Source organism: Chrysemys picta, chromosome 10 (assembly GCF_011386835.1).
Source record: "Chrysemys picta bellii isolate R12L10 chromosome 10, ASM1138683v2, whole genome shotgun sequence".
Lineage (NCBI taxonomy): Eukaryota > Metazoa > Chordata > Testudines > Emydidae > Chrysemys > Chrysemys picta.
Genome location: NC_088800.1, coordinates 22632934 through 22645065, shown reverse-complemented (window position 1 = coordinate 22645065; position 12132 = coordinate 22632934). Strand labels below are relative to the sequence as shown.

Here is a 12132-nt window from a genome sequence, read left to right as displayed (position 1 = left end):
TGTGATGGTGGAGAGAGAGGGGGTACACATGGGAGTAGTGGGGAAGGACCCCAGTCCTGTGGTGGTGGAGGGAGGGGGATACACATGGGGGTGGTGGGGAAGGACCCCAGTCCTGTGGTGGTGGAGGGAGAGGGAATGCACATGGGGGTAGTGGGGAAGGACCCCAGTCCTGTGGTGGTGGAGGGAGGGGGATACACATGGGGTGGTGGGGAAGGAGCCTGGTCCTGTGGTAGGGTGACCAGATGTCCCGATATTATAGGGACAGTCCCGATATTTTCTCATATAGGTGCCTATTACCCCCCACCCACTGTCCCGATTTTTCACCCTTGCTATCTAGTCACCCTATCTGTGGTGGTGGAGGGAGAGGGGATGCACATGGGGGTAGTGGGGAGGGTCCCTAGTCCTGTGGTGGTGGAGGAAGGAGGATACAGCTGGGGGTGGTGGAGATGGTCCCCGGTCCTGTGGAGGGAGGATGCTGCTGCCTGGGGCTCAAAGAAGCAGGGAGGCTGGAAGTGGGATACACCCCTAGTATTAGGACCCCCTGGGCTTCTCGGAGCACCCTCTCCATGCCCGAACTACGAGTCCCAGCGTGCTCAGCACTCGGCGCTGGGATTGAGGTTGCGCAGCCGCCTAGCTGGGGAGTGACCTGCCTGTTGACAGCGCTGTTTTGGGGAGGGCTGGCTCCGTGGCTCGGGCAGACGGACCGACTGCCGGGCGGCTGGCTGCACACCCGGAGACAGGCAGGCAGAGACACTGCAGAAGGGTAAGCCCGCGACCCCCCGCCCAGTGCCGCAGGCACGCTGCCTCGCTCCCCCCCGGGCAGGGATGCATCTCCGCCAGCCTCCCGCAGAGACACACAGGCACTGGTGTGGTCCATCCCCGCGCGCTCTGCCTGGCTGAGCATCTGCCCTTCCCGCATCCCGGGAGAAGCAGTGCCCCGGCTGCCGCGCGGCGCAGGAGGGGTCTTGCAGCGCTCTGAGCTGCACGCAGCCAGCTGGGCGGTGCTGCCTCTTAGGATGCTCTAGTTGAGCACCAGCTCCGGCTGGAGAAGACTGCATGGGTGTGATTGCCACCGACCGGCTCGGCTGATTGCATTGCGGAACTCTCTGTGTGTGTCGGGGCGTGTGTGTGTGTGTGTGTATATATATATTGCAGGGGATGAAAAGGGAGCTGTGGTTGGATTGTACAATTAAAGGACCTTGCAGGGACTCCTACCTTGGTATAATTGCCGCCCTGCATCGTGGAGTGGTGTCAAACCCTTTTCAGACATTCCTTCTGCCTGGAGCAGAGCTACAATCCCGTCTCCATGTGCTGAAAGCAACATGCTTAGTTCCCTGGTGTGTTAATGGTGGAGCGGTCGGTTTGGTACAATGAACATTACAATGCGTTGTTTTTAACTCCACACCCAATCCCCTGCAAATACACTTTCACAATATGATGTAATGCTTTAAAATTAGAGTGATTGATTTAAATGGTTGATTTAAAAAAAAAATAAAGTTCAAACCAGGCTGCAGAATGTCCTTTCTTTAAAAATATAGGCAGAATAAGTAATAATTTATTTTTAAAGGGCAATTTTAAAAATAAAAATATATTTAAATTTTCTCCCTGCACCTATCCCAGGTACTAAGTGCATTACAAAACTTAGAGCAAACAATGTTAACATATGAAAACATGGTGACTTTTTTTTAATAAGTGAGAATATATCTGCCTCTCCTTGATGCTCATATTCCTTTTATATGTAAAATCGGATTGATATACTGTCTTTAGATCTGGTCTCTTGGCTTGGAACAATTAAGAATAGGTGTATCTAAAGACAGGACTCAGTAATGTGATATTGGTTTAATGATATTTCTAAGTGTTTGATGAAGGAATGTTTTCCTCTGCCTCGGACTATTCTCATCAGTATCTGTGACTCTCCTGTATTTCTGCTATCTCCTTTTTGAGATATGGTGACCAGGAAAATGAACACGTGATTCAGGTTGGAGTGTACCACTAATTCAGATAATGGCATTATAATATTTTCAGTATTATTCTCCAACTATTTGCATCCTAACATGGCATTTGCTTTTTTGATTGCTGCTGCACATTGACTAGAGGTCTCCATTGGTCTGTTCACAGTGATGCTCAGGTCTTTTTCTGAATTGTTACAGTTAATTAAGAAGCCAGTAAGGTATGTACGAGTAGTTCAAATAATCCCTTTCACTGTGAATGACTTGCTTTTGCCAACATTTATTGCATCTGCTATCATGTTGTCCATTCACCTAGCGTGGCTAAGTCCCTCTGAACTTTCCCAGAGTCCTCTGCAAATGCTGCCACCTATTTGCTCAATTCCTCTTCCAGATCATCATTTTTCATATTCAACATTTTACAGTTCTGCAGGCAAACTCTATGGACCTTTGTTTACTTACCTTTGCAAGTTGTTTGCAGAAATTGTAAACAAGTATGGAGTCAGATTTATTTTCACCTGGTTCCATCACTGTATCTGGTGAACCTCCTGACTTGAGGTTGAGGTGACTTGGCAGGGTCTGGGGCTGAAGGGCATCAGGTAGCTACCCTCATCACATACAATTGCATATGCTGGGACTGTGGTGGAGGTTAACTGGTACTCTTCATCCAGTACACACAGTATGCCTCCGCCTGTGAAGCAATGTGGCCATAAGTTCTGTTTAATGGTGAAGTTTGATCTACATTATAGTTTGTAAAAGACAAATTATACTGGAATATTTGTTCATCCATCTTTACTTTAATTATTTCAGGTGGCAGCTGGATCCAGCTGTCTGACAATTGTAATTATAAAGCAGGGGAATCTGGGGATAGCCATAGGCAAACAAGCAGCACTCTTTAGATAGCTATGGTCAGTGAGAGTAGAACAATAATTATAATATTATCATGATACATTTCTCACATTAACGTTACTACCATGGACAAAAATCAATAGTCTTGTCTATTCCAGGACCTCCCATCTCTATTATAAAATTTAAAAGTACTCTGTGTATTTCAGTGCAGAGCTCCTCATGTTATTTATTGCTATAGTTGTCAAGTTGTACACATCACAGATGGTTTCTATTAGCTGGTTAGCAGTTAAGAGGCACAAAACCACATACAGTAACTTCTTACTTAATATTGAAGTTATGTTCCTGAAAAATGCTACTTTAAGCGAAAAAATGTTAAACAAATCCAATTTCCCTATAAGAAGTAATGTAAATAGGGGGATTAGGTTCCAGGGAAATTTTTTTCGCCAGACAAAAGACTACATATATATATAGAGAGAGAGAGAGACATATACACAGTGGAAGTTTTAAACAAACAATTTAATATTGTACACAGCAATGATGATTGTGAAGCTTGGTTGAGGTGGTGGAGTCAGAGGGTGGAAGAGGATGGGATATTTCCCAGGGGATGCCTTACTGCTAATTGATGAACTAGCACTTGGCTGAGCCCTCAAGGGTTAACACGTTAATGTAGCCTTACACTCTACAAGGCATCAGGAATGGAGGGAGGAGACACAGCATAGCAGAGAGAGACAGAGACACACACCGTGTGTGTGTGTGTGAGAGAGAGAGAGAGAGAGAGAGAGAGCACACTGTCCTTAGGATTTCTGGGGCCCTATGCACTATTATTAAACTGGTGCCCCTGTGCCCGATGACGGTAGCCAGGGCTCGCAGCCGGGAGGAGGGGAGGGCGGAGGGACGAAGCAGCAAGGATACCAAACCACCTGGCCCGCCTCACGGTGGCAGAGAGTCACAGTTCCCCGCAGAGACCCCTGTACCCTCTCCCTCACGCAGAATGCACGGTGCCAGTGCATTCTGCTCTGTGAATATGGCCTCTGCCTAAGGACACTGCAGCACACGCTGGGTGTGTGGGAGTCGACCCGCTTTTACCTGCTGTCATAGGCGGTGGGTGAAGCTGCCGCTTGGGGAGGCTAGCTCCCCAGCCCAACTCTTCTGCCTGTGGCCCTGTCCATACTTCACCCCTGCTCTGCCCCAGACCCCGCCACCATTCTGCCCAGGCCCCACCCTCTCCCCACTATCTCCCTCCTCTCTTCCCTCCCCGTCCCTGCTCACCCCCTTCCAGCCAAATACCTGACCCAAATGAAGCAAATGACATTAGAAATAAATTGCAGAAGAGTGTTTTTTTCAAAAGAAAATGGAGCATGTTTTCCACTGCATGCCAGATGGTGAAGACTGGACATGCAGAAGGTACCTAATTAAAAGCACTAAACTTGGGAATAAAAAATGTCAGTCACAGGTATTTCGATATACCCTGAAGTTTGTCAGATATTTATTTGCAAAAATTTGCAGTAAGAGCAAGTCATCTGTCCTGCTGAACACAACATTAAATATTATGGAATGCATGATGCAGCTCTTCTCTGTTTTACTTTTTCTTAATCAGTATTTCTAAGGTGATTTTATATTTGAAATGTACTCTTAAGCCTTCATAAAGTAATCATTCCAGATTACTACATATTTAAATCACTGAAACAAAGATGTTATTTTAAATTAATCAGTCACAGAGGTTTACTGTGTTCATAACAATATCATTGCTTTTAGAAAAAGGGAACACTAATCTACTTTGTGTGATCTCCATAACAATAAATAGACATGTTTATGAAGTTTCACCAACTTTAAAAAATATGTTTCCAAAGATTTTAGGCATAACAAAGGATTTTATATCTTACTAAGGTACTGATTTTGCCAGAGGGCTCTCTTAAAACTACTTCATCAAATAGTCAGAAGTAAAGAAAGGGAAACTCATTTGTCCAGATATCTGGAAGGAAAGGGGTGTTGTCCCTTTAATGGCTCTCTTCAACGGGGGTGGGAGTGGGGTGGAGGGGGATGAAGGGAGAAAGGGATGGACAGAAAGGACAGGAAGACTTTGGAAGCAAGTTTTTTTGTACTATAGTAATTAAAATTAAAATGTGTATTTTAGATAAGGGTGGTCTTTTGAAGGATTTATTTAAAAAATGATATGTCTGAAGATCCAAGCATTTAAGGCTAAAGATGAATACTCAGAATAAATTTTTAGATGCACAAGGATTTTTTAGAGATGTGATTTTATAATCTTCAGCAATCTTCTAATGAAATATCTTTAAAGCAAATTTTAAACTAAGGTCCTGTAGACTAACATGTTCTGAGTAAATATTAAGTAATGCACAACTGTTCTTGTCAGTAAATTCAGAAACTGACAGTATATACCTAGGGGTTGGCAAATACCTGTTACATGGCTTCATTACTTGAACAGCTCTTTAATTTAAATGGCGATTTAACAGTTTCAATGTTGTGCTAATACAGGGGTGGGCAAACTTTTTGGCCCGAGGGCCACATCCGGGTATGGAAATTGTATGGTGGGTCATGAATGCTCATGCAATTGGGGGCTGGGGTGTGGGAGGAAGTGCGGGCTCTGGCTGGGAGTGTGAGCTCTGGGGTGGGGCCAGAAAGGAGGACTTCAGGGTGAGGGAGGGGGCTCTGGGCTGGGGCAAGGGGTTGGAGTGCAGGGGGGTGAGGGCTCCAGGTGGGGGTACAGGCTCTGGGGTGGGGCTGGGAATGAGGGGTTGGGAGTGCAGGAGGGTGCTCCGGGCTGGGACCAAGGAGTTTGGAGGGTGGGAGGGGGATCAGGGCTGGGGCAGGGAGTTGGGGGTCAGGAGGGGGTCAGGGGTGCAGGCTCCAGGTAGCGCTTACCTCAAGCAGCCCCCGGAAGCAGCGGCATGTCCCCCCTCTGGCTCCTGTGCGGAGGCGCAGCCAGGCGGCTCGGCGAGCTGCCCCATCAGCAGGCACCACCCCTGCAGTTCCCATTGGCCGTGGTTCCAATGGGAGCTGCCGGGGTGGTGCTGCAGGGGAGTCCCCTGGCTGCCCTTACGCATAGGACCCGGAGTGGGGACATGCCGTTGCTTCCAGGAGGCATGTGGAGCCACAGCACTTGTGGAGCGGGGCAAGCCCCCGGCTGGAGAGGTGCAAGCCCCAGACCCCGCTCCTTGGCAGAAGCTTGAGGGCCAGATTAAAACATCTGAAGGGCCGGATGCAGCCCCTGGGCCATAGTTTGCCCACCCCTGTGCTAATAGGTCTGGCAGGCTGGAAGGCTTTTTCACTTTTAAGTTACTAGATCCCCTCTGGAGGAAGACTCACCAGGCTACAGCAGCTAGCTGTGGGAGCGTGCAGGAAGGGTCAGAACAGGGATAGGAAGAAGTGGGAGTGTGGACACTAAGACCCAGGGGTGCCCCAAATTTTCGGGTGGCCTACGCAGCTGCATATGCCTAAGGGCGACCCTGTGTGTGTGTGTCAGAGAGAGCGAGACCGGCATTTCCCCTTTAAGTACGCTGACCCCACTCTTAGTACTCTGCCTTTTTAATTAGATCAGCAAGTTGAGACAGCAGCTGCTGCCAGGAAGCTCCCTCCATCCTGAACCCTGTGGTGTGGTGTGATGTTGTGTGGTGAGCCCCGAGCCCCCCTCTCTGTGGAGATAAGGTACGGGAGCGGGAGGAGGGGGACACCCTGACATTAGCACCTCCTTCCCCCCACCAGCAAGCAGGAGCATCTCCAAGGCAGAGAGCAGGAGCGGCACAGGGCAGTGGGGGGAGGGGCAACTGAACTGCCCAGCAATTGAGAGCCTGCTGAGCGGCTGCGCAGAGGGAACTTAGGGGAGCTGGGGGGGGGGGGGGGGGGGCTGCCGGTCCAGCCTGGTTCCAAGCCCCCACCACTAGCTCCAACTGGCTGCTCTTCCTCCAAGCAGTGGAGAAAGAAGGTGGCTGCCAAACAACGTTATAAGGGAGGACTGTGCAACTTTAAACGAGCATGTTCCCTAATTGATCAGCAATGTAATAATGAAACAAAATGTTAACCGGGATGAGGTTAAGTGAGGAGTTACTCTAACGAGAAAGGAAAGTGTAGGGGAGACAAAGTAACTTTTTATTTTTTAGAAATGATCTGATAATTATCATTATCGATGATCACTTTTCTGCTGACAACAATGTATATTTATAGCCCAACCTTTAGTTCAGGGTCTGTTCACTTTCTCAGATTGAGAAACATTTTGCTAAATGAGCATGTCCATTGAAATTACTGAGGCTACTCAAGGAACAAGGTACTATTCAATGAGAGGAAGGAACTGTCTGTACTGGGCTATCTTGATTATCACTTCAAAAGTTTTTTTTCTCTTAATTAATTGGCCTCTCAGAGTTGGTAAGACAACTCCCACCTGTTTATGCTCTCTGTATGTGTGTATATATATCTCCTCAATATATGTTCCATTCTATATGCATCCGAAGAAGTGGGCTGTAGTCCACGAAAGCTTATGGTCTAATAAATTTGTTAGTCTCTAAGGTGCCACAAGTACTCCTGTTCTTCTTTTTTCCAATGGATAGGGTGTTCGCCTAGGACTTGGAAGACCTGTTCCCTGCTCTGCCACAAACTGCCTGTGTGACTGCAAAATAGAGATCATAACACTTCTCTGCATCAAAAATGTGAGAATAAATACATTGAAGAATGTGAGGTGCTATTTCAGTGCTTTGGTAATGAGGACCATATAAGTGTGATAATAGATAAGAGGAGTAGAATCTGGCTGTGAATTTTTTGAAAATTCTTGTTTAAAATGCTGCTAATATGTAATGTACATGTTAGCCTTGCATTTGGGGTAAGTGTGATCACATATAATTCTTTTTACAAAACAGTTAGAATTTGGGAGATTGGTAACTGGACACCAGAGTTTTTCTTCTGCGGCTCACAGGTACTTCCGTGATGAGTGCGGTATAAGAGACTGTATAGAATAGACTAAAATACACCTCTACCCCATTATAACGCGACCCGATATAACATGAATTAAGATATAACGCGGTAAAGCAGTGCTCCAGAGGGGCGGGGCTGCGCACTCCGGCGGATCAAAGCAAGTTCGATATACCGCGGTTTCGCCTATAACACGGTAAGATTTTTTGGATCCCGAGGACAGCGTTATATCGGGATAGAGGTGTAGTTTAAATCTAGTGCAGACTGGCAGTGACTGAAAGGTCTTATCATGTTATAGCTGGCGTTACCATGTTTGGTGGCCCATGTGAAACAAGGGGTGGCTTTATTCCAGTTGCTATGGAACAGGCATTCACATCATAAAAGCCACCATCACATGTGACACTCTGATTCATTCCTGAGGGCTGTGCACAATCAAGCTTGATGGGATTAGTGACGGTTACTGCAGGACTCATGTTAGGCTGTTCTGATTTCTCTGTGGGGTTTCTACGAGCCAGGCAGTACGTAACAAGGTAGATGGGGTAAAGAGAGACATGCAGAATCCAAAGGATTTTTGCCATCAAATAACAGTTCTTGGTACCTTGGTCATCATCTCATCATGGTAAATGCCAAAGGGATGGGCCCTGGGTGGTTTCCCTTTAGTCATGATGGAAGTGCTTGGGACTAGGGCACTATGCCGAGCGCTTGCGGAGGCTCCGCCCGAGGCTACCAGCCACCTGTAAAGCAGTTGCAGGGGCTGCACAGTGGCAGCCCCGCCTTACTGTCGTGCATCTGACGACACAACGTTCCATCCGCTCCCCCCCTTTGCGGGAGGGGGGTAGGAACACAGGGGGCGGCAGCCCGCCCAAAGCAAGTTAATAGCATTCCAGCGCCTGCTTCGGTCTAGCAAGGGGGAGAAGCGGTGTAGGGAGGCACAGGACCTGGCCCTAATCCCATGAAAGTCTGTGAAATCCATGGGAGCTTTGCCATTCACTTCAATGCCAGCTGCATGTCTCTGCCCCTGCCTGCACACAGCAGGGAGGGGCACAACCCTGCAGCAAACATTATTTTTTTCCTCTTACAACTGTCACAGCTACATTGGCTGCAGTGCTGCCCCGGTGTTGCGTGCATGGTTACTATGGGAGGTACAGCAGGGCTGTTTTTTCCAGGGCACCCTGGAAGACAGGCCTTTGGTCTTCCAGCAGGATTCCTGTGAAAGTAAGAACCTGAAAGTGAAACTGACTCCATTACTAGTCTTAGCCTAAACCCAAAGGGCTTTCAGTAGGGGAGCAGATTACCATGGAGAATGACATGGGTTTTCCAAATTCTTTCCCTTTCAATAGTTGATTGATGCTGCATGACCCCAACCACTCCAGGCTGAAGGGAGTGAAGAGTAGCAAGTGCATGCGCTGTCCGAAGGAGGGAGTGGTGCGCTCCAGCAGGCCGGGATAGCGTGGGTTCATCATCACCTTCAGTTTCTGCAGGGAAGTGTTTGCAGCCACTGCCGTGAGTCTGTTGTGTCTCCTGCCTCCATCTGTGCTGCCATGTAGAGTGTGAGGCTACATTAACAACAACGTGTTAACCGTTGAGGGTTCAGCCAAGTGCTATTTCATCATTTAGCAGCAAGGCATTCCCTGAGAAACATCCCACGTGATATTGATACGCTGCTTTAGGACAAGTTCATGAGCAGATCTGCAGACAAACCGCTGATTAGTGACTGCAGGGAGATTTGGGGAAAGGGAAGCTGCTGCTAACGTGAGTGAGCAAGAAACAGAAGGGGCTCAAGGAGCTGACATAGGACCTTGTTCCAGTGACCCTGTGCAAGTCTGTTTTAAATGTAATGGTAAAAGGCTCGTTGTGATTGTACTGTACAGTATCACCTAGCATCATGAGTCAAAAACGCCGAGCAAGTCATAGTGGAGTGCCTAGTAGTAGCAGTACCACTAGCAGTAAGAAAACCAGGAAAACCATTAGTTTGGGTACTAAATTAGATGTTTTAAGGCATTTTGATGCAGGTGAGCGTGCGGTAGACATTGCCATCACTCTAGGTCTCACTCCGACCACTGTGAGAACAATTCGGAGTAATGCCGACAAGATCAGAGCTAGTGCTCGGTGTGTAACACCGCTTAGTGCTACTAAAATAAGTCGATCAAGAAGTAGTTTGATGGAAAACATGGAGCGTCTTCTCTCAGTGTGGATAGAGGACCAAAACCAGCGGAACATACTTCTAAGTTTGCCTGTGATACAAGCTAAGGCAAAAAGTTTGTATGACAAATTAAAGAGAGACCAAGGTGAAGGATCACAGACAGAGATGTTCATGGCAAGTCGGGGATGGTTTGATCGGTTCAAGAGGCGCTTCCACCTGCATAACATGAAGATGTCCGGTGAGGTGGCTAATGCCGATACTGCAGCAGCTAAAAAATTCCCCGAGTATCTCAAGAAAATAATTGAGGAAGGAGGCTATTCACCTAAGCAAGTCTTTAATGTCAATGAAACGAGCCTCTACTGGAAGAGGATGCCTGAACGGACTTACGTTTCCCGAGAGGAGAAGACAGCGCCTGGATTTAAAGCAGCTAAAGACTGCCTAACCTTGCTTCTAGGTGGTAATGCTGCCGGAGACATGAAGATGAAACCGCTGACAGTGTACCAATTTGAAACACCACGAGCTCTCAAGGGATATTCAAAGGAAGACCTTCCAGTCATTTGGAGATCCAATAAGAAGGCATGGATAACTGGAGCTATTTTTTCAGAATGGCTGACTCTCTATGCCGTCCCTGCATGGAAGGAATACTGTGCCAACGAAAATCTTGATTTCAAGATTTTATTACTTATTGATAATGCACCAGCTCATCCAATCAATCTGGACGACCTGTGCGAAAACGTCAAAGTTGTCTTTCTGCCACCTAACACCACATCACTCATCCAACCCATGGACCAAGGAGCCATCGCTGCATTTAAGGCATATTACTTACGCCGTATTTTCGACCAGCTCATCAGAGGCACTGATGGAGAAGGCAAGCCTACGATTCGGCAATTTTGGCGTGACTACAACATCCTCAAGTGCATCAATAACATCGGTGAGTCCTGGGCTGAAGTTACTCAGGCATGCATGAATGGTGTGTGGTGGAAGTTGTGGCCTGAATGTGTCAATGACGTAAAAGGATTTAAAGATGTTGTTCCTGCTATGAAGAAAGATATTTTCAGCTTGGCCAAGAAAGCGGGTTTTGATGAGGTGGAAGAAGCCGACGTTACACAACTTCTGCAGTCACATGGAGAAGAGCTAACCAATGAAGATCTGATGCAACTAGACATGATGAGAGCAATGGAAGACGAGGACCAAGAAGTAAAAGAAGAACCAACCCATCGAAATTTGACTGCCAAACGTCTTTCTGAAGCTTTCCAAATGATTGAAGCTGGCTTGCAGATCCTTAGTGATGACGATCCTGACAGGGAACGCAGCTCCAAAGTGATTAGGGGAGTTGGTCATCTAATGACGTGCTATAAAGAAATTTACCAAGAAAAAAAAAGGAAAGCAAAACAACCATCTCTAGATACGTTTTTTCGAGTTGTGACGGTTAAGGAAGAACAGCAAGAGGAGCAGCCGGACGAGCTACCCTCTTCCACCTCTGACTCCACCACCTCAACCAAGCTTAACAATCATCATTGCTGAGTACAGTATTATATTTTTTGTTTGAAATTGTTTACAACTTATACTGTACATGTATATAATGTCTTTTGCCTGGGAAATTTTTTTTTCTGGAACCTAACCCTCCCCCATTTACATTAATTTTTATGGGAAAATTAGATTTGCTTAACATTGTTTTGCTTAAAGTCGCATTTTTCAAGAACATAACTACAACATTAAGCAAGGAGTTACATATGATTACCATCCACTGCTGAATACAATATTAAATATTATGGAATGCATGATGCAGCTCTTCCCTGTTTTACATTTTCTTAATCAGTATTTCTAAGCTGATTTTATATTTTAAATGTACTCTTAAGCCTTCATAAAGTAATCATTCCAGATTACTACATATTTAACTCACTGAAACAAAGACATTATTTTAAATTAATCAGTCACAGAGGTTTAGTGTTTTCATAACAATATTCATTTCATTTAGAAAAAGGGAACACTAATTTACTTTGTGTGATCACCATAACAATAAATAGACATGTTTATGAAGTTTCACCAACTTTAAAAAATATGTTTCCAAAGATTTTAGGCATAACAAAGGATTTTATATCTTACTAAGGTACTGATTTTGCTAGAGGGTTCTCTTAAAACTACTTCATCAAATAGTCAGAAGTAAAGAAAGGAAAACTCATTCCATTCCAGATATCTGGAAGGAAAGGGGTGTTGTCCCTTTAAGGGCTCTCTTCAACAGAGGGGTGAAGAGAGAAAGGGATGGACAGAAAG

General features: G+C 46.3%; 1 protein-coding gene across 7 annotated transcripts in view; it reads left to right on the top strand.

Annotated features, from left to right (window-relative positions):
- The first annotated feature begins 442 nt into the window (after positions 1-442).
- Positions 443-12132, top strand: part of TMOD2 (tropomodulin 2) — a 73833-nt gene continuing 62143 nt past the window's right edge. For 2 of the 7 annotated variants that reach the window (XM_065559431.1, XM_008172273.4), the window contains exon 1: positions 623-763. Coding sequence is in view for 4 of the 7 variants with exons in the window: in XM_065559423.1 (XP_065415495.1) it covers positions 9601-11382 (1782 nt within the window). In the remaining 3 variants the exon portion in view is untranslated. Of the gene's footprint in view, positions 764-6342; positions 6462-7357; positions 7457-9055; positions 11383-12132 lie in introns of those variants that run through there. The other 5 variants (XM_065559423.1, XM_008172287.4, XM_065559424.1 and 2 more) reach the window with 5 other exon arrangements.